At 52.0% G+C, this 18814-nt stretch overlaps 1 protein-coding gene across 2 annotated transcripts in view; it reads left to right on the forward strand.

Moving 5' to 3' along the window:
* Nucleotides 1-1422: 1422 nt before the first annotated feature.
* Nucleotides 1423-18814, forward strand: part of Znf423 (zinc finger protein 423) — a 308237-nt gene continuing 290845 nt past the window's right edge. The window contains exon 1 of one of the 2 annotated variants that reach the window (XM_074056038.1): nt 1423-1639. Coding sequence is in view for 1 of the 2 variants with exons in the window: in XM_074056036.1 (XP_073912137.1) it covers nt 4169-4208 (40 nt within the window). In the remaining variant the exon portion in view is untranslated. Of the gene's footprint in view, nt 1640-3928; nt 4209-18814 lie in introns of those variants that run through there. The other variant, XM_074056036.1, reaches the window with a different exon arrangement.

The following is an 18814-nucleotide window of genomic DNA, read 5'->3' on the forward strand; positions in this document are numbered from 1 at the left end:
CATGTAGCTGGGGAAAGACAGCACCTTGGGCAGGAGGTCCCCCTCCTCTAGCCATGTGATGACTTGAAGGAAGATGCCCACTTCAGTGTGTGAGTAAGGGCTTCATTCTCAGAACCACCAACTTACCCTTTCTCTTGCATTTTTGCATTTATACACTTTACTCTGGGTTTCCCTAAACACTCCTCTGAACAGGGCAAGAGCTGCCTTCACTTTGCTGATGAAGAAGCTGAGGTCAGAGGCAGCCTTTTTCACGAGGGAAGGGCCCAGACCCCTGGATTCCCTGAGGAGCTAGGCAGGGAATATTACTTGAAAATGACCTCTTTCTGATCCAAAGTCACCAGACTGTTGAGAAGCCGGGCCCCGGAGTCACCAGGTGTCCCCAGAGACACTTGCGGTTCGAGCTCAGCAGGGGTGGGGATAGTGGGACACTATTGGCTTTTTTGCAGCTCTGATATTTTCCTTAAAACAACATTTTTCTGGAAGGAGTTAAAAATGAAATAAGCTTCATAGAAAACGGGCCGCCGCTGCGGGACGAGGTCGAGCTCCCTCTACGCTCTCACTGCGGCTGAACCGGGAGACAGCAGCCGAGAGGGGGAGGGGGAAAGGGGTGAGCGTCTAGACGTAAACTTGCGTGTTAGCCGCACGCGCTAAGGGGTCCAGAAAACTTTGTGTCCTGCTCCGGGACCCTAATCCTTGAGGATTAGGTCCGAATGGGTCATCGCCAGTCCTCTCCTCCATCCTGTTACCCTTCCCACCTCCACAACTCTGAGCCTCCCGCAGCTCCCCGAGGGTGGAGAAAGGGGGGCGACACCGGTCTCCAACCACCTCTCCCCGCCGATGATCTCCCGCCTTTCGTCCAACACACCTCTTCCCCACCGCGTTCCTTTTGTCTGCCCCCTCTCTCTCCCGGTTCCCAGCAGGGCATGATCCGCAGTCTCCAACCCCTAGAGAGCCTGGGCCGGCGAGCTGGGGGCTGTTCTCCACCCCCTCCCCTAGGAAAGGCAGCCCGCGGCGGGGGCACCCCGAGCCGAGTCCAATCGCCCCCTCCCCCAGTGTGTGCCATCTGCCGCCTGTCAGCCACTCTCCGTGGGCCTCGATCCCAGGCGCCGGCGGGTGTGTGTGTGTGTGTGTGTGTGTGTGTGTGTGTGTGTGTTGGGGGGGCGGCGGCTGATTCGGTCCCTCCTTCCTGGCTCCTTCCCCGGCGCCTTGCGGCCTCTGCCCTCGCCTTGGCCCTTGGCACCCCTTTTCAATCTAACGCTGGCCATCCCTGGGTGGCGGAGTCCGGCTTTCGTTCCCTCCGGGAAGCCTGGGACGTTAGACACTCAAACGCACGAGCTGGGGAGGACGGTGTCCGGGGTGGCAGCCCTAACCCGGGAAGAGACGGCTCTCAGAGCCTAGGTCCTTGTAAGGGGATGTGTCTGGTTTGGCTCTTGCCCCTCCGGGGATCCTCAGTCTCTCGCTGTCACAGTGTATGCCTCGGCGTCGCGTTTCGCCGGTCACCAGGCTCTACCTCGGAGATGGCCTTGGGCGCGCACGCTGGCCCCGCTGCCTCAGGCCTTTCTCCGCATCCGCGGGCCTGAACTCTCAAGCCGCAGGGGTGCGGGGGTGGCATCTACATCGGCAATCAGCCCAGCACGAGGTTGGCAAGCAGGGCCCGGCGGGACCGCTAAGCGAGCGGAGGGGGGCAAGGGCCCGGCTGGCGGGCAGGCCAGAGAGCCGCGGGGCGCGGGCACCCTGCTTAGGGCGGGCGCCGCTGCTGGGCTGGCCCCAGCGCTGCTCTCGGCGGGCAGCGGGTTTTTCCGTGAAAGGTTGCCCTGGGTAACTCGTCTCCGAGGGGACATAGCCCTCTCCTCTCCAAGTGGCAACTTATCGATCCGCGAGATTGATAACCCCCAGCGCCGCGCCGCGCACCCGCTCTGCTCTCCCCGCTCTGGAGGCCAGCCGGCCCAAGGTGGCGCCACTTGCCTGGGGGCGGGGGGCGATGTCGGGGCCTCTCCCCTACTCGGGATCTGGCCGCCTGCAGCTGGTGGGGGAGGGGATGCTTCAAAGGAACGGTTTAGGGGAGCCGCCTTGGGAAGACTTTCTCTAAGACTGCGCCTTCCTGGGCCTGCTTTGAGACCTGAATCTCAACTTGTTCAAGAGCTGCAGGGGCACAAAGCGCCTCCTGGTGGTTGGGGCAAAACTTTGTGAAAAGTAGGAGCTTGTTTATTTCTTTTGTGAACCCCGGAGGGAATGGGTGCTACTGCAGTGTTTTGGGAGTAAGGTGTGCCTTTCATAGCTGTAGCCAGGAAGTGCGCACCAGGAGCGAAAATCCTACATACGCGGGTGTGGGTTATCCTAGCGGTGGAAGTTTGTCGGCTGTGGGGCACAGGGTAGTCTTGGAAACCAACTGACCGGGAAAACGAGAGGGAATAGCCAGGTCGGGGGATAATTCCTGTGCATGGGACGTAAGCCGCGGGGGTGGCAATGGTAGGATAGTTCACCTCAGTTTACTCCCTCATTGCCTCACTTTTGAAGTTTGCGATGCTAACGCATCTGAGCGCGATTGCCGGCTTGCGTGGGCCCTGTGTCTGTTCCTCCTCCCGCCCCCAGTGCCGCTAGTGCCCGAGCAGGGGCCCCGCGTGCCGGTGCGGTGCCCGCGCCGTGCCTGCTGCCACCGCCGCCACCACCGCGGTCCGGGTTTTGCGGGCGGCCGGAGCTGTATTTCCAGAGCTGTCCATCGCTCGGTGCTGTTGGCCCTCTCTCCGTCTGATCCGAGCCGGAGCAGTGCGGGGCGCCCCACGGGATCAGAGCGCTCCCCCGCCGGGACTCCGCTCCTCACATCCTCCTGCTGGGACCCGGCTACATTTCCAGCCAAGCCTGGCTTTATTATGTGTCTCTGCAGTGCAGCCCCAGCAGCCGGATCGGGAGGAGGAGAGCCAGCGACCACAAAGAAGACAGGAGCGCGAGGGAGGCTGGCGGGCGGGCCGGCGCCGGCTGGAGCGCGGAGGAGCCGGGGCGCAGCCGCCGCCGCCGCCGCTGCCCGGGAGGACGGGAGCCCGGCCGCCGCCTGCTCGTCCTCCTCCTCCTCCTCCGCCACCGCGGCCGCCGCCTCCCCCCTCTCCGAGCCTCTGGCCCATGGAGGCAGCTAGCGGGGCCGGCGACTTGGCACCGGCCTGGGGATCGGCTGCGCGCTGCGCGCTGAGCACCGCAGCCCGAGGGCAGGCAGCGGCGGCCCGGCGCACGGGCTGAGCGATGCCCGGGGCACGGGCGCGCCTGCTTGCCGTCGCCTGAGCGCCCCTTCCTCCTTCCGAGGGTCGGGGCCGAAGCGAGCCGAGAGCCAGAGAAGGGGGCGTGAGCCAGGGGCCCCGAGCCGCGGCTTCCGAGCCACTGCGGCCGTTTCGAGCCCCCAAGTAGGCTAAGTTGAGGAACCCCCCCTTCCTATCCATCATAATCGCCAAACCAGGCGTTTGGGCATTTTTGAGCCATTAATATTTATTATTATTTTTTGGGTGTGTGCGGCAGGAGATAATTTGAAGATTTTAATTTTTTTCCGGTGGGTACTGAGCTTCTGCGCTCCTGACTACCTCCGGTCTCCTCCCTCCCTGAGACCCTCTCGATTCCAGCCCCGTTTCCCTTCCTCAGATGGGTTCATTGTGAGCTCCGCACAGGGCTGCGTGGCCGGACGCCTGCAAACTTTGCACAAAAATCCGGCAAGGGGCGGAGGAGGAGGAGAAGGAGGAGGAGGGTGAGGGTGGCGGTGGGGTGGGGGGAGGGAGGGAGGGGGCCGTAGGGGCCGGGGGCCGGCGGGGGGTGGGGAGGAGGAGGGGGGCGGCTTTTTTTTTTTTTTTTTGCATAACTCGGCTCGGCCGAGTGGCCTCCGGACTCCCCGCGCCGCTGGGACCGCCGCTGGGACCCAGAGCCCCCGGCTGCCGCATTGCAACAGGCAGGGCCCCGGCGCGCCCCCCGGGCCTCCCCCCGCCCCCGTGCGGCCTCGGCCGGCCCGGGCCGTCCCCCCCAAGGAGGCCGCCCCGGACCTGCGGTCCGCTCCCCACAGCCGCCGATCCGGCTGAAGAAAAAAAAGTTTCCGAGAGGCAAGCGGAGAAGGGGGAGAAAGGCTGCCCGGAGCGGCGGGGGGCGGCGGGGGGAGCCGGCCGCGGAGGGCGACGGAGCGCCCGGAGCCCCGGACATGTCCAGGCGGAAGCAGGCGAAGCCGCGCTCGGTGAAAGGTGAGCGAGAGAGGCCCGGCGGAGGCGCGAGCGAGCGAAGAGGGAGGGAGCAAGGGAGGAGGGACCGGCGAGCGGGCGGGCGGCCGGGGACCCGCGCGAGCCGAGAGGAGGAGGAGGAGGCGGCGGAGGAGGCGGAGGCGGAGGGGGAGGAGGAAGCCGGAATCGGGAGGCGGAGGCGGCGGCGGCGGAGGGGGCACGCCGCGAACACCCTGCCCGCCGGTCCCTCTCCAGGCCCGGCGCCTCGGCTCGCAGGGACCCGGGCCTGGGGGGGGTGCCGACTAGGGGCCCTCGCCGCGCCCTGCGTGCGGGCCCCGGGCCCGCGTGGCCAATCAAGGGGTGCGGGCCCGACTTGGCGGGGATTGCGAATCTCGGCGGCGGCGGGAGGAAGGAAGAGGCGGCGAGGACAGGCGCCCTGGAGGCCGGCAGCTCCGAGGCCGCTCTCGTTGTCCCCGGGCCTCTCTGGCTTTCTCTAGCACCGTCCTTGGTCGCCCGGGGACGTGGAGAGCGGCGGGCGCAGCCTGCGCGTGTCCCGGCGTCGCGTCCCGGCCCTGGCGGCTTGGCTCCCCCTCCCCGCCCCCTGCCCAGGCCGCGCTCCCGGCCCGGGCCCCCGCACTTCCTGCCTGCTCCGCAGAGGCCAACCGGGCAGGGAACCTCCGCCAGGAGTTCATTGTCTGCGCCCCGCCGGCGGGACGCGGATCCCAAGGGGAGCGCAGCGACCACTGAGCGCCCCTCCGCTAGGGCGCGGGGTACGCAACGGGCAGCCGCGCCTCCCGCACCCAGACCGGCTTCCTGAACCGAATTCCCAGGGCGCGCACATTTGTGAGGAGCATAGACATCTAAGTACACACACACACACACACACACACACACACGTACACACACACACACACTTCTCCATGCTTTGCTCTCCATTTCCACCGAGGGTCCCGGTTCGAGGGGCCCCTGGAGTGTAGCCGCGCGCGGGCCTCGAGCCCCTCCCTGCCCCTTTCTCCTCACAGGCCCGCTTCTCCAGCCTTGGCCTGCTGCTTTGTCCCGTTTCCAGCTCTTCTAGTGGGTGCCCAGCCTCCTGGCCACACTGGGCGATGATTGAGGACCGGGATGAGAGCCACTGTGTCTCTGGAGCACGAAGTCCCTAGGCCCTTGTCCTCTCCCAACTCCCCTGGTAACCTCTGGCCACAGCCCAGTTCTGCTCTGAAAAGTTCATTTCCTGGAGGCCTGCTTGAGAAGGCGCTGGGGCCCCGCTCCCTTCCTGCCAGCCTTGCTCCTGGCTGGAATGGCTGGGACTGAATCTGGCACCATGTGGGAGGTGACACCCGACATCTCCCTTTCTTTAAAGCTCCAGGGCGAGTTGGGGGCACCGGCTCTCAGAGATCCTACCTGTCATCTTAGGAGTCCAACTCAGGTCAAGCTCAGCGTCTTGCCTTCTCCCTGTCCTGTCACTTCTCCAGAGAAGTTGGTCTTCCTCTTGCATCCTGTTCAGTATCCCAACCTGGAGTAGTGACCTGTTCCACAGAACTGGGGAGGCTGTTCTGATTGCTGGGCAAGGAAACCAGAAGAGAGACTCCCAGAAGAGGACAGGGAAGAAGGGTCCATGTGTGTCCTTTCACTGAGTAGAAGAGCTCTGTGGCTTCAGATGATGTTTGATTTCTCTTTACCTGGCTTACTGCTCACTCCTTCAAGAACCTCTTAGGGCAGCCCAGAAGAAAATGTAAAATTGGAATTTCTGTTTGGAAAAAGAGTTTTCTGTTTCTGGGCAGTTGATTTTTGAGTTAAGTCTATGTATAGGAGGAGTTGTTTTTGGTTTTCTTTGTTTTTGTAAAGATGCAAAGCTTGCTTACCTATTACCTCCATCCACGTCTCCAACCCTCTATATTTTATTTTATTTTATTTTTGGTGGAATTGGGGTTTGAACTAAGCTCAATTTGTGCTTGCAAAGCAGGTACTCTATCATTTGAATCACACCTCCAGCCCCAACATTCCTTGTTTTAAAAGGCAAACCACAGAAAGCAAAGGTAGGGAAGTTTGCAGGGAACAGATGGGTGGGTGTTTCAGAGTAGCTTGAACCGAATTCTAAAACTACTCTGTGGATCTCAGAGAAAGACTCAAGAATTAGGCTTCAACCTTTTATGAAATGAGCCTTGAAATGATTTTTAATGAGTGTCATCTCTAAATGTATATGTGTAGCAGACAATTAAAACAAATTGGAGGGGGAAAGACAGTAAGTGGGAGACAGACCAGTGAAGGCATTTTGAGAAGTGCTGTAAGTAGCCGGTACATGTAGCCTTTCTGCCCTTGGAGTCTGAGACCCCCTGTTTCTCCCCACAGCCCTTTGCTTTTTCCAAAAGCAGCTCCAACCCTTGTCTCTCACCACTTTGCTTTTTATTCAGTTTACTGGGGTGACTAGGGTGGAGATGTAGCCACTTATCAAGGGAGGAATTAAGAGAGAAGATAATTTGAATAGATAAGAGTTACAGCAGGCGATGGATTTATTGCTTCTCAAGAACTGCCCCCTTTCTCTCAAGCAATATTTGAAAGTGTGTGCTTAAGTGTGGACAGCTCCACACCAAGTGTTTGAAACGACGAGGTCTTCACCTTTAAAGATGCTTGAAGGTGCTTCTTAAGGAACAGCCATGCCTTTTGCATTTTACTTTATTTTGTCTCCACTGCTGTGTGTCAGGGCTAATGCAGAGGCATTGTGGACTTCCCCTGCCCTGTGCATTCTGCATTCTGCTGTGAAAGTAGCTTGACCATAATTCACAATTGATCTTGGCTATATGAAAGCCATAGCAGGAAGGAAAGACAGAAATGTAACAGTTTTGAATGGATGCTCAGAAAAGTATGATTTGAAAGCCCAGGCACTGCTGCTTTGAAAATCAAACAGGCTTGGGAATGGGGGGAGGCTCGCTTCCCACTGGCCCACACAACCCCCAACTGGAGTGGGGTCACTTGTCCCCCCAGGATGTTTGTCCTTCTTTGGAAAACCCAGCTTCACAGGGAGGACACCCATCAAATAGGAAAGGGGCTGGGGCAGTAGGGCAGGGGGTGAGTAGACTCGTTGGTTTTCAAAAGCTGTGTGATTTTGTTTAAAAAAAACCCCCAAAAAACCCAAACAAACAAAAAAAATCCACCCAACAAACGCATGAATGTTACAGAAGTCACAGTTTTCTGACTGATTTTCCTATACCCTTCTCCCCTTTTCATGTTCTGGTGCTGTGTGTGGTAGTTGGAATGATTTCCCTTTGATAATTTTGGCCTCATTCCCCAGGCTGTTCTCATCTCTCTCACTGATGTTATTTCGGCTGATGATATCAGGTGGTTTGGTACCGATTACGGCGGTTCTCTCTGTCACTCAACCTTAAGGAGACCTGTTTCCCTCCCCTCAGATCCATATAACAGCCTCTTCATTCCTATGGAAAGTGAATGCATCTTTTTCTCAGCCTCAATTTAAAACTTTTGAATAATTTGTACTACTGTCAATTTTCTTCATCTAGCAACTACCTGTTAATTACAGTTCTTAATATTAATTAGCACTCAGGCTGTGTACATGTATCCTCACCCCAACATCCAAAACTACCCCCAGTGACTTCTTTGTGCTCCCTTTCCCTTCTTTGTCTTCCTCTTCTGTCCATCTGGAGCTCCTCAAAAGTCCATCTTATAAATTTGGTGGCCTAGGGACTTGGGAACAGTGTAGTTCGCCATTGTGCGTGTTTCCATGGAAATAATTGAGATGTAATAAATAGAGGCGTTGTGAGGTTACAGGTTTCTTGATTCAGCTGAGACCACATACAAGTGTAAATTGTCAAGATCTGTTTGGCTAAATGTACATGATCTTGCAGGAAGGGCAAAACAAATCCACTGTAGATTCCTTAGCTTTCTTTGTGGATTGTGGTACACTACATTTAATCCTAATATTTAATACCCCTGCCCCAATTAAGTTACTGATTTCCAGCTTTAGAAGGGCTTGTTTCATTCTAGAAAACATCCTTTATGTTTGGTAATTGCTGTTTCGATTCTTACACCTGTTTCCTTGCAAAACTTAATAAGCAATAAAATAAGATAACTATGTGCTTCTGGCAGGAGAATCCTGCTAAACGTTTAACCATAAGGTGCCTAGTGTGCATTAATAATGAAAGGTGCAAAATGCTGGTGACTTTACAGTCATAAAGTAATTCTGTAGAATCAGCCAGCCCTGGCAATGTTGTGGCGTGTTAAGGGTGGTGGGGTGGGGAGCCATGGGAGGAGGAAACTGGAGCACAGCAGCTTTGAGTACAGCGTTCCTAGCTGGAGACGAAAGGCTGGGGATCTGATTCAGTCTAATAGAAAGTTGCAATAATTGCTATATCAGTAGCCAACTCTTAAGCTGGTGGCTGTGGAATTCTTCCCCTGATGTAGGATTTAATAGTCTGGCAATTAGATGCATTGATTTCTCTTAACTGTTCATTTGGATGTGTAAACGAAAGGAACCCACCACTGAGGCTGATGGTGCAGACTTGCTGTCTGGCTCTTAAAAAAAAAAGTCTGGTTTAGGTGGTGGTGGTGGCAGGAGACTGAACCTTTAAGACAGTGTTAGGATCAGTTTTCTCTTCTTTAAAAATCTGTACCCATTTTGCTGTGAAATGAATGGCACCTGTTGTTCAGATACTGTTTAAAAAGGAACAACAGTGTCCACTTTTGTCTGGAAAGTGAGAAAACACCCTTTTTTTTGTGCTGCAGCTGCTTCTTAAGAGGGACATCACTGCCTTTGAATGGCTGGACTTGTAATCTTTACTCATAAAGGTATGTGGTATGTTGGGTACCAGAGAGGGAAGGTCACAAAACACTTTGGGTCCTTCCAGTAAAGAGACTTCCCCTTTCACAACAGTCTGGGACTTAGAGCCATCTGGGTCGATGGCTGTGTCATGCCCTGAATAGGTGTGGACCCTTTGCTTGTTAAGTATATCATCCTGGACCCTTTAAGGCTGGTGGCTGGCTGGATGACTTTGCTGGTTTGGAAGTGTGCAGGTACTAAGCTCTCTTGAACATGAGCCCTGCTCACTTCCTGCTCTTGGACCTGCAGTTTTCTGTGTCACTGACTCCTGACATACTGGCATCGAGAATTGTCTTGAAGTAAATAAGGCAGAGGGCAGTTAGGTCTCCTGATGGCCCCACCATTTTGCTAAGGTGGGCAGGTGGGTTCAGGGATTCACCATTCCTGGGCCCCGGTTGAAGCAAGCCCAGCTTTGTCTATGGTTCACCGTTAGCAAAGACTATCTCATATCTTGAATACGCTTGCCATAGGTATCAGAATTCCTTCATATCTGCGGGCCTAGGGTAATTACAACAGAGAGTTGGAGAGTGTTAGTAAGTGCCCCATTATTGTGGGTAGCTGGGAAAACCTCAATACATATTGGTTGGCAAATTTGACAGTTTTTACAAATTCCTGTCTTGCAAGGCCATTTGGTGCATAGGTAGATTAGCCCATAATTGGAGTAGTTTTGCACTCAAAATGGACTAATGAAGCCTGGATTGGTTATATCTCACTTGAAGTTTGCGGCATTAGCTGTTGGCTCCCTCAGCCTGCTGTGGGCGCCAGGCAGGGTGAAGTGAGCAGGGGGAGATGTGGATGGAAACTTTTGATTCATAGCTTACCTGCCAGGATCTGTGGCAGCCAACGATTGGGGTTGTGCACTCAGTAAATAAAAATACTTTACTGCTTTCAAGGAGCGCCAATTAGCTGATTGTTCTGTGTGCCTGTCTTTAAGGAGAATGCTGTTTTACCTATCTTCTTGTACAAAGGTTTGATTTTTAATGTCTTATGAGAAGGATTCTCTTTGTCTTGATTGATGTCAGGAATAAAAGCATGATGGTAATATCCCTTTGAAAGCTATTGTATTGTCAGCCCTGGCTGACAGCGGGAGGGCCTCCCAGTGTTATAGATTAGTGCGGTGAAAACAGTGACATTTTCTTTGTTATGTTGCTGTTGTTCTACTTGCAAAGTCAATTACACAATGTCGGAGCTCAGTTACTGAGTTGACTTTGGAAGTAGCAATGTCTTTCATTCTCTTCTTAAAGATATAATTTTCCTTTGTTGATGTCATTGTTTTGTTTTCTTCCTTTCTTTTTTAACCTGCCTCCCACCCTCTGATTACCTCCCCTCCCTTGTGCCCCCCATCCACCTCACCTCAAGAGTCTGAACAGGCAAACACTCTGGTTTCATTTGTGACAAATCAAATTCAAAGATTGCCACATCATTATCTCTGAATTCTTGTGCTCATTCACATTTCAGTGGCTTCTTACTGATAGAGTGTCTGCAGCAGCCAAGGTACATAAACCTCCATGAGACGAGATTACTATGTTGATAATCTCTGATCAAGTGGGTTGTTCTTTGGATTTGGGGTCATTGAAGTTGGCAAATTTAGAGTTTTTTCTTTCTTTTTCTTGTTGTTTTGGAGACTGCAGTCCTAGCTGAACCAGGTTCCTGAGTTGATGGGACCCTGGCAGACAGTTTTCTTTTTAAGCCTTCAGATGTCCGAGGCTGGGACTTTTGAGTTTGGGATTTGTAATCCTGGATGATGTTATATTAGGGGTGGAAGGCATTCCAGAGGAGAATCATGTACCCTGACATTTCCCATTGCACATGGCCAATTCAACTCTAAGGCTGTTTTATGAGGTGATCCCAGTATGCCTTTTCTGGGCACATGTGGACTCAGGAGGGATTCATATCCCCTTTAAGTGAGCAAAATCTTGCTACTGAAAGGGGAGAAAACCTGGACCTGTATGAAGCTGGAAATGGCTGTAGTGAGGTTTTAGGTCTGCTCCCATTTGCCCCAATCTCTTCTCCAGAGAGAGAAAAAAACTAAATTCCTTAGTTCCTATCCTGGTCACCAAAGAGGCAGGCACCCGAGAGGGGCCAGGAGCATCTCTCTTTATTGAACGAGGAGATGCACTGGGCTGTGGACTACAGATGACAGGGATCCATCAGGAAACTCCAAGCGAGGACACTAATTGTGGGCCCCCGAAGTTATTACTATGAACCACCAGACAAGAGCCTGTATTCGCCAGCAATTTGTCAGGACTAATTTTGTTTTTCTCCAATAATTGAAAATTAATGTCTTGAAGTGAAAGCAGATGTTCATGTCATCTTCTGAATTGGGATATAAAATGGGGCTCTGTGGATATGCTCACTAATTTAACAGCAATTTCCCTCTCCTAGATAATGGGGGTGTTGGGGCTGATGTCACCTAAGAGCCAGGGATCAGGGGTTCAGAGAGAGAACCATGGGTGGCACTCCTGTGCACCTTGGGGAGCACAGAGATAACAATCTTTGTTGTAAAATTTGGAGATTTCATTGTTTTGGATGTTCACTCATACTCATACTAGACCAGGCATTGTGCTGGGAAGGGTAGGAAAACCTAGGCCTGGGGAGAGAGTGGCTTCCTACAGATGAGGGGACCAGCTATTGGGTTCATCACTATCACATGCAGTAAAGCTGGTGAAAATAGTAGAGTCTGGGACCACATCCCTGAGCTGTTCACCTGGCAGGTCTGAGGAGGGGCTCAGAACTCTTCACAACCTCTACTCCTTACCCAGCACCTTTTAAAAAAACTGTGGCAAAATATTCATAAGATAAAATTTACCATTTAATCATTTTTAGGTGGTGTGCAAAAACATGCACAGTGTGGTGTAGCTGTCACCACCATGAACTTGTCATTCCTAGCTGGTACCTAAGTGGTGGTGAGTTGGGGGTTTGCAGCCCAGTAGCCTCAGAAGAGGCCATAGGTTCAAGGCTGCCATTTTCCAGGGTGGATGTGAGAAACAGGGCTTAGAAGAGGGAGTGGCGCTCAGGAGCTGGTGGTCTTTTCCTTGCTCTAGTGTGAGAGGTGAGCTGGGTCTGCACAATACCAGGGTGGAGCAGGAGAGTAGCTCAGTCAGGGCCGATCTTTGCAGATTCTTATCATCAGCTCCTCCCCCCTTCCTCTCTTCATCCTCCTTCCTTCTCCTCTTTTTCCTCCTCTCCTCCTTCTCTTCCTCTTCTTCTTGCCCCTCCTCTTCAGTGCTACGGAACTTTTTCTTACCCTGATTTTTCTGTAATTGAAATTTGCCCTTTCACTCCCTGGGCATGAATTATTTTGTGCTGTGTTGTCATCCTCTGTCCTGCTGTGAGGTTTATCTCTTCTGCTGATCCTAATTAAATAGGACATACCGTTCACCTAACTCCTGTTGCACATACTTTTACCTGCCTGAAGGCAGAGTGACAGCCATCTGGGCTTGCTGAGGGAGCAGGGCCTGTCTGGATAAGGTGGTAGCTGCCTCATCCAGGCTAAGAGATTGGGTAGGTGTCTCCCCTTGGCTGGCCGTGAGACCTTGGAGTCACCAGCTACATACAGTATATTTCTGGTTCCTGAACAAGAGGTGGAGCTTTGTCCTTAGACCCTGGGGGCTTCAGGTTTGACCTTGGGGAGAGAAGAGACAATCACTAGCTCCAGAGGATCCCCAGGGAGAGGGCTCAGGAGAGCAGACACCCAGAGGAGGGAGATGGAAAGAGGTCAGGCTCTCATCACTTGGGTGGAGACTGCAAGTGTCTGGGGACCTGTGAGCAGTGCATGTGTTCTTGGTGCTTAGGACAGCTTCTACAGATGCCCTAGGTCCATTAGGGAGAGAGTAGAATAGTCAGCCAGGGTCCCAGCATACACGTTGGAAAGACTCAGACATTTCTTTACTATTTTTACCCTTGAACCTCTCAGAATCCTGAAAACTACTTGATGGAAAGGAACTTTGCAGGTCCCTTAATTCAAACTTCTTTCGGTTTGTTTGTGGCATCCTTGTTTGTGGTACACTTTCATGCTCAGGTCATTCACTACCCCTATGCCACAATTGTGCATTTTTAGCCTGAATTTCACACGTTTGGCTGGAGTAGTCTGTGTTCTGTAGTTCAGATGTGTTGATCCTGGTTACACTTCCTGGGGCCACAGAGCATAGCTCAAATCCTCCGCCACCAGAGCAGTCCTGTTGAGAGCTGGCAAAGCCTTTCCTGCCTTGCTTATCTAGGGAAAAGAGCTCAGGGGACACTGCAACCTGGTGGGTGTCCAGTACCATGTGCTCGTTCATAGATGGTCTCTCCTGGCCTTCGGGTCACTGTTTTAAAAAAAATGATGTCTTAAATGAAGGAGTAAATGTATCCATTGTCAGGGAATAAATACAAATGGGCGAGCCAGTGGATGAGTACATAGCAAATAAATAACCCAGAGTAATGAGTGAGGGAACGAGGCAGTAGGTGGACACAGACTGACTTAAGGTCCGAGCAGGGCTTGGGCTCCCAGTAGTCTGTGATGCCATCCCCCCACCCCCCAGCCTCTGTCCCTGCTGAGGAGGTTAGGGCTGTGGGTCCTCTTGCCCCTGGGTGAGAATGGCTTGTTTCTTCCACACTCTGTGCTCTCTGAGTGCCCTGGGACTCTGAGACTGAAGCCACCATTTATTGACGGTTTGTAAAATATTGGTTTTAAAATGATGCAGCATTTTTTACACGAACTTTAAAGGAAACAGAAATTTTGACTCAATAAACTCCCCATCCTGCCCCCACCCCACCCTGCCACAGAACTTCAGTACTCAGACTGGACATACTTGATAGGCTTCATCCTGGCTGGTTCAATCACCAGAGGCCTTCTGGACCCTCTTCATCTTTCAGGGAGGTTTGCCCCAGGAATAGCAGGAGTGGGGGATGACTGGGGAGGAGACAGGAAGGAGACAATGGGCACTGTTGGCAGGGGAACTTGCCAGTCACTCAGAAAAGAAAGAATCCCTTCTCCTGGAAGGTCTGGGATGGCTTTCTCTCTTGGGGGAGGAGGTGGTTTGGAGAGAACATGCTCTGAGATCAGGGGTAAGATCAGTTTCCTCATCTATGAAATGGAATGGATTAATAACATGCCATAGATGGCGTAGTATTTGTGTCTGTGTGTGTGTGTGTGTGTGTGTGTGTTATGGGAGATGAACCCAGGGCTTTGAGAATGCTAGGCAAATAAATGGTCTGTCACTGAGCTACATCCCCAGCTCACTTTTTTTCAGACAAGGTCTTGCTAAGTAGCATAGGCTGGCCTTGTACCCTCAATCCTCTTGCCTCACACTCGTGAGTGTTGGGATTATAGGCATGCACTACCATGCCTGGCCTAGGTGTAGGTTTTTAATTCCTAGAACATAAGAAGGGGAAAACATGAGAAACTTTGGCTTTAAAATAATATAGGTTAGAAAGATCTGGTTAGGTCTTTTCAAGGTACATTTCCAAGTGCTGCTCTAGGGAATCTCATGGTGGGGCAGCTGATCCTCTCTTGCTCCCTTGGCCCTTTTGAAGGTGTGCAAGAGTTGAGGAGACAGTATAATGCTTGCTGGTCATGTTCATATCTTTTCAAGTGTCTCAGAGTCTTGTGGTCCGTGGTGGTGGGGATCTTTGGTTCCAGCTAGTGACATCCCTGGTTCTTTGGCTCCAGGGGCTCTGCCAGGCATTGTTGAAGCAGGTTCTCAGCCTAGAGCTCTTATCCACTGATCATGAGACTGGAGAATGACCAGACTATACATACCCCCGTCCAGAGCCACCAGCCCTGGTCCCTGGGGAGGGCACTGGGAGGGACAGCCATGACCTGGCTATAGCAGCCCTGCCTTCCTCTCTCCCTACTGTTCCTCTGCAGGATTCTTGCAGTAGCTCCCTGATTCATCTCAGTTCCACAAATGTATAAACCAAGGCACAAAAGTACCTTGCCCAAGGTCACACAGCGGGAAGCAGCAGAGTGGGGATTTGAGGCCAGGCCTTATTTAGCTTGAGTCAGTAACCACTACCGTTATAGCTACTCCAGGGCCCTTGGAAAGGCAGCAAGGAAACTCCTGCTTTCTCTGGGGGCTGGAGAAGTAAGTCCCTGGTCCCCAGAACTAAAGGCTGGTGGAGTGAGCCCTGTTCCTCACCTATCTGTACAGAGCTGCCTTTGGGGCTGTCCACGTTTACATCTTTAAAAAAATGATTTCCACTTTTTTTTTTTTTTTTTTGAGACAGTGTCTCATTATGTAGTCCAGACTGGCTTCAAACTAGTGATCCTCCTGCCTCATCTCCTGAGTTCTGGAATTACAGGTGTGCACCTCCATGCCTGACTTTGATTTCTAGATCTTAAAAGGTAATTTAATGCCATTCAGAGATGAGGGCTGGCCTGGATTATCTTCCCTTCCATACCGTTTCAATGGTGCATTTATTTATACAGGATATATGTCTGCACACCAAGGCATGTATAAGTTTAAACACAGGTGGTATTGTTTGCTACTGGACCACACCTTTTCTCATTTGATATTTTCATGTAGCACGGAGTTTCCATCGTTACCTACTCAGTTAGTATCATCTTAGGTTCTTAAATAACATTACCTGGTCCAGAGTCCAAAATCTTTGAGGATGGGGCTCCAGGTCAGCTTTTCTTCTAAAGCATCCTGGATAATGAGGATGTGTGGCCAGGGTTAAGGGCCATTAGTGCAGGAGTTAGCACTGCATGAGTGTCATAGATCTCCATGATATAGCCAGGAGGCTCTCTCTAGCATGAATGAGTCACAATTTATTTACAGTCCTGTATTTGTGGGCATGTAATTGCTACTAGTGTTTTGCTGTTGTAACAATGATGCAGTGAGTAATCCTCACCTATAGATTTCCCTGTGCTTGCTTGAGTATTTCTTGTGCTGGATTTCTAGAAGTGGAATTTGCTGGGTCAAAGGGTATTCACTTGGAAAATTTGTTAGGCATTGCCAAATTGCCCTCTGGAAAGGTTGTATGGCGTATCTTTCAATAATAGTGTGTGAATGTCGAATATTTGCTTTCCTTTCTTTCTTGTTCTCCCTCTTTTCTGTCAATTTGGCATGCAAGAAATCACATGTTGTTTTTATTTGTACTTCATTTATTGTTAGTGAAGTTGACCATTTTTCTAATTTTACACACCCATCTTTATTTCTTCCCCAAGGGGCACAGTATTGGGTGGGTCACTACACTGGAGTGAGACCTTTAGCCACACCTCCTGTCTCCTCTCCTTTCCTCCATCCATACATCTATTCTTCTATCTAAATTCTGAGCATCTTACCCAGATGAGACTCATCCTGGGCTCCAAGGAGGAGGCAGGGAGATCCAAGTGGAAGCCATGCCCTCAGGGAACCCATAGACTGAAAAGGGTCTGAAATCCCGACAATGGGACCAGACAGGGCAGCCCAAGATGGAGATACAGGCTTAGGGATGGGGAGGGGATGCTGGGAGGAGATTCCTCTTGATGGGGGAATCAGGCAAAGCAGATGGTGGCATTTTATTTAGGCTCTGAAGGATGGAATCACAACACCAGGAGCAGCTAATTTCAAATGGGCATCCCTTATACACAGGCACTGAAATATGCATGTTACAGGGAGGATCTCATTTAATCTGGGCACTCATCTTTGGCTGCTTAGGTGAAGGTTCAGGCTTTCTTTTTCCTGAGCAATAATTAATCTTAGAGACTCCTTAAGCTGTGCACCCTTTAGACTTGCCCAGAGAGCTACAGGTCCACTGAGGTGAAAAAGAGCTTTGTAAAGGGCAAAAGGGAGCTTTGTAAAGGGCAAAAGGTTAGTTATTTGGTTGGGGTGGGAGTCTCTTTCCAAAGCAGCCCAACTCTGCCATTCTGTCTCTTGTCCATACATTTGTGCTCAGAATGCAGTTTTCAGTTTGTCACCTGCTGAGGTGACACCTACTCCTCCCAGAGACACCAGGTTGTGCATTCCTCCTCAGGTCCATCCTCACCATCCCACCAGAGGCCTGCTCTGGGAGTCCCTCAGGGGACTCACCCGCCAAGCCCAGGGGAAGAGCAACATGGGAGCACAAGGCATATACCCCAGAATCGTTTGCATGGGTGTATGCATGTGTGCACAAGTCTGTGTTTGCCTGTGGGTTTGAGTGAAGCTCTATGTTTATACTGGTATGTTCTTCTACTACATACTAGTGTGCTTGAGTGTGCATGTATGCATGTGCAGGTATGCATATACATGAGTCAGTGCCTGTGTGCATGCACGTGCATGTGTGCTTGGCTGTGTGTGCCAGCAGCCAAGGGAAGGGACTCTTGTCATTGGTTGTCAGGTTCCAGCGCTCAGTGCGGGAATTGAGAGAATGCACGTGGGTGTTAGACTTTACTCATGAATTCACTTTATAGTCAGTCATTCATCCAGATGTTTTAAAGCGCCTTCTATGTGCTGAGTGCTGTGCTACAGTGGGTCCTGTAAACACAAAGAAGCAAGTCCTTTCTTCTTTCTAAGTTTCACTTGACCATTTATAAAGTTATGCTCATGAGGGTGGAAAAAAATGTCTGGCCAAATGTATTTGGCAAACACTGGATTAAATAGTTAATTAAAAAAAAAAAAAACAACCTTTAGGGCTTCTCTGAGCCTTTAAAATGCTCATGTGGGAGTCTTGGAGATGTTAAGTTTGTGATTTCCAAACCTATTAACTTGCCCTGGAATTCTTTTATCTTGGGCAGTTAGGGTTTCAAGTCTTTTGGGGTCTGCATTAATTCAGCTGCTCATTGTTCCTCCCATGTGTTTACTGAGCACCTACCATGTGCTGGGCACTGCTCCCGGTGCTGAGGCTTCACTAGTGTAGACAAAATTTTTTTGTAGTGGGGATAAGGGGCCATCTACAAGTGCTCCAATCTTGGAATGCAAAGGATTACTGTTGGTCATGGCTGTCTGAATAGGGCATTCTGCAGGTGACATGTGATGGGATGACAGGGAATTCATGAGGGGAACTCTTGGACTGAAAGTCTTCACAGTTGATGCTTTAAAGGGGCTAGGGAGTGGATTGTAGGAGGTGGCAGGGGTCCTGAGCCCCTACCCCACAGGTGGGAGCACCCAGCACTGGCTTAGTCCCCTTGGGGCTCCCTGATGCAGTCTAGGCCTAGAGAGAGGCCTCCCCAGTTGGTGAGTCAGTTCTGTAGTGCTGCTGTCAGGAAAGAGCACAGAATTCTGGGTCCCAATCTTGCCCTATGTGACGCCTGTCCTACCCCTGCCCCATACTGGAGGGCCATCTCAATGTGGCCTCCACTGGAAAGGCTTAGGGCACAACCCCTCCCTGGCCTACTCGTGAGCATCACCCAGCAAGTACCTCTACTCACTGCCATATCCCCAGCACCTAGCCCTGGACTCATATTCCCCTCCAATGACAGATGGGGAAATGAGGACAGGAGGCTCCCCAGCCCGCTCTCTCAGAGGCCAGCCCAGAATCTCGCCCTTTTCCAAGCCACGCTGTGATCGGAGGCTGGTGGTGTGGAGGGAAGTGCCTCAGTGTGGGGGACAGCAGAGATGGGGATGATGGGAATGGGGTCTCCTGGAGACATTCTGCAGAGTTGCCCTGTAGGATTTGGGTCCTGGGAGATGAGGGCTGGGATGGAAAGAGGAGGTCAGAGAAGTGGTGGAGCAGGGGAAGAGTCAAGGTTGGGAAGGGGAAAAAGTGGGGGTGGGATAGGTAGTTGGGTAGGAGGTGGGTAGGGGGCGGTGAAGAAGCGGAGTGGACCTCGGGGCTCTTCCCGCCCTGCGACCCTGGCGAGCCTGGCTGGCGCTTGGGAACGTAGCCCCTCCCTGGCCCCTGTCTGCCGGCC

This window comes from Castor canadensis, chromosome 15 (assembly GCF_047511655.1).
Source record: "Castor canadensis chromosome 15, mCasCan1.hap1v2, whole genome shotgun sequence".
NCBI classification, from domain to species: Eukaryota; Metazoa; Chordata; class Mammalia; order Rodentia; family Castoridae; genus Castor; species Castor canadensis.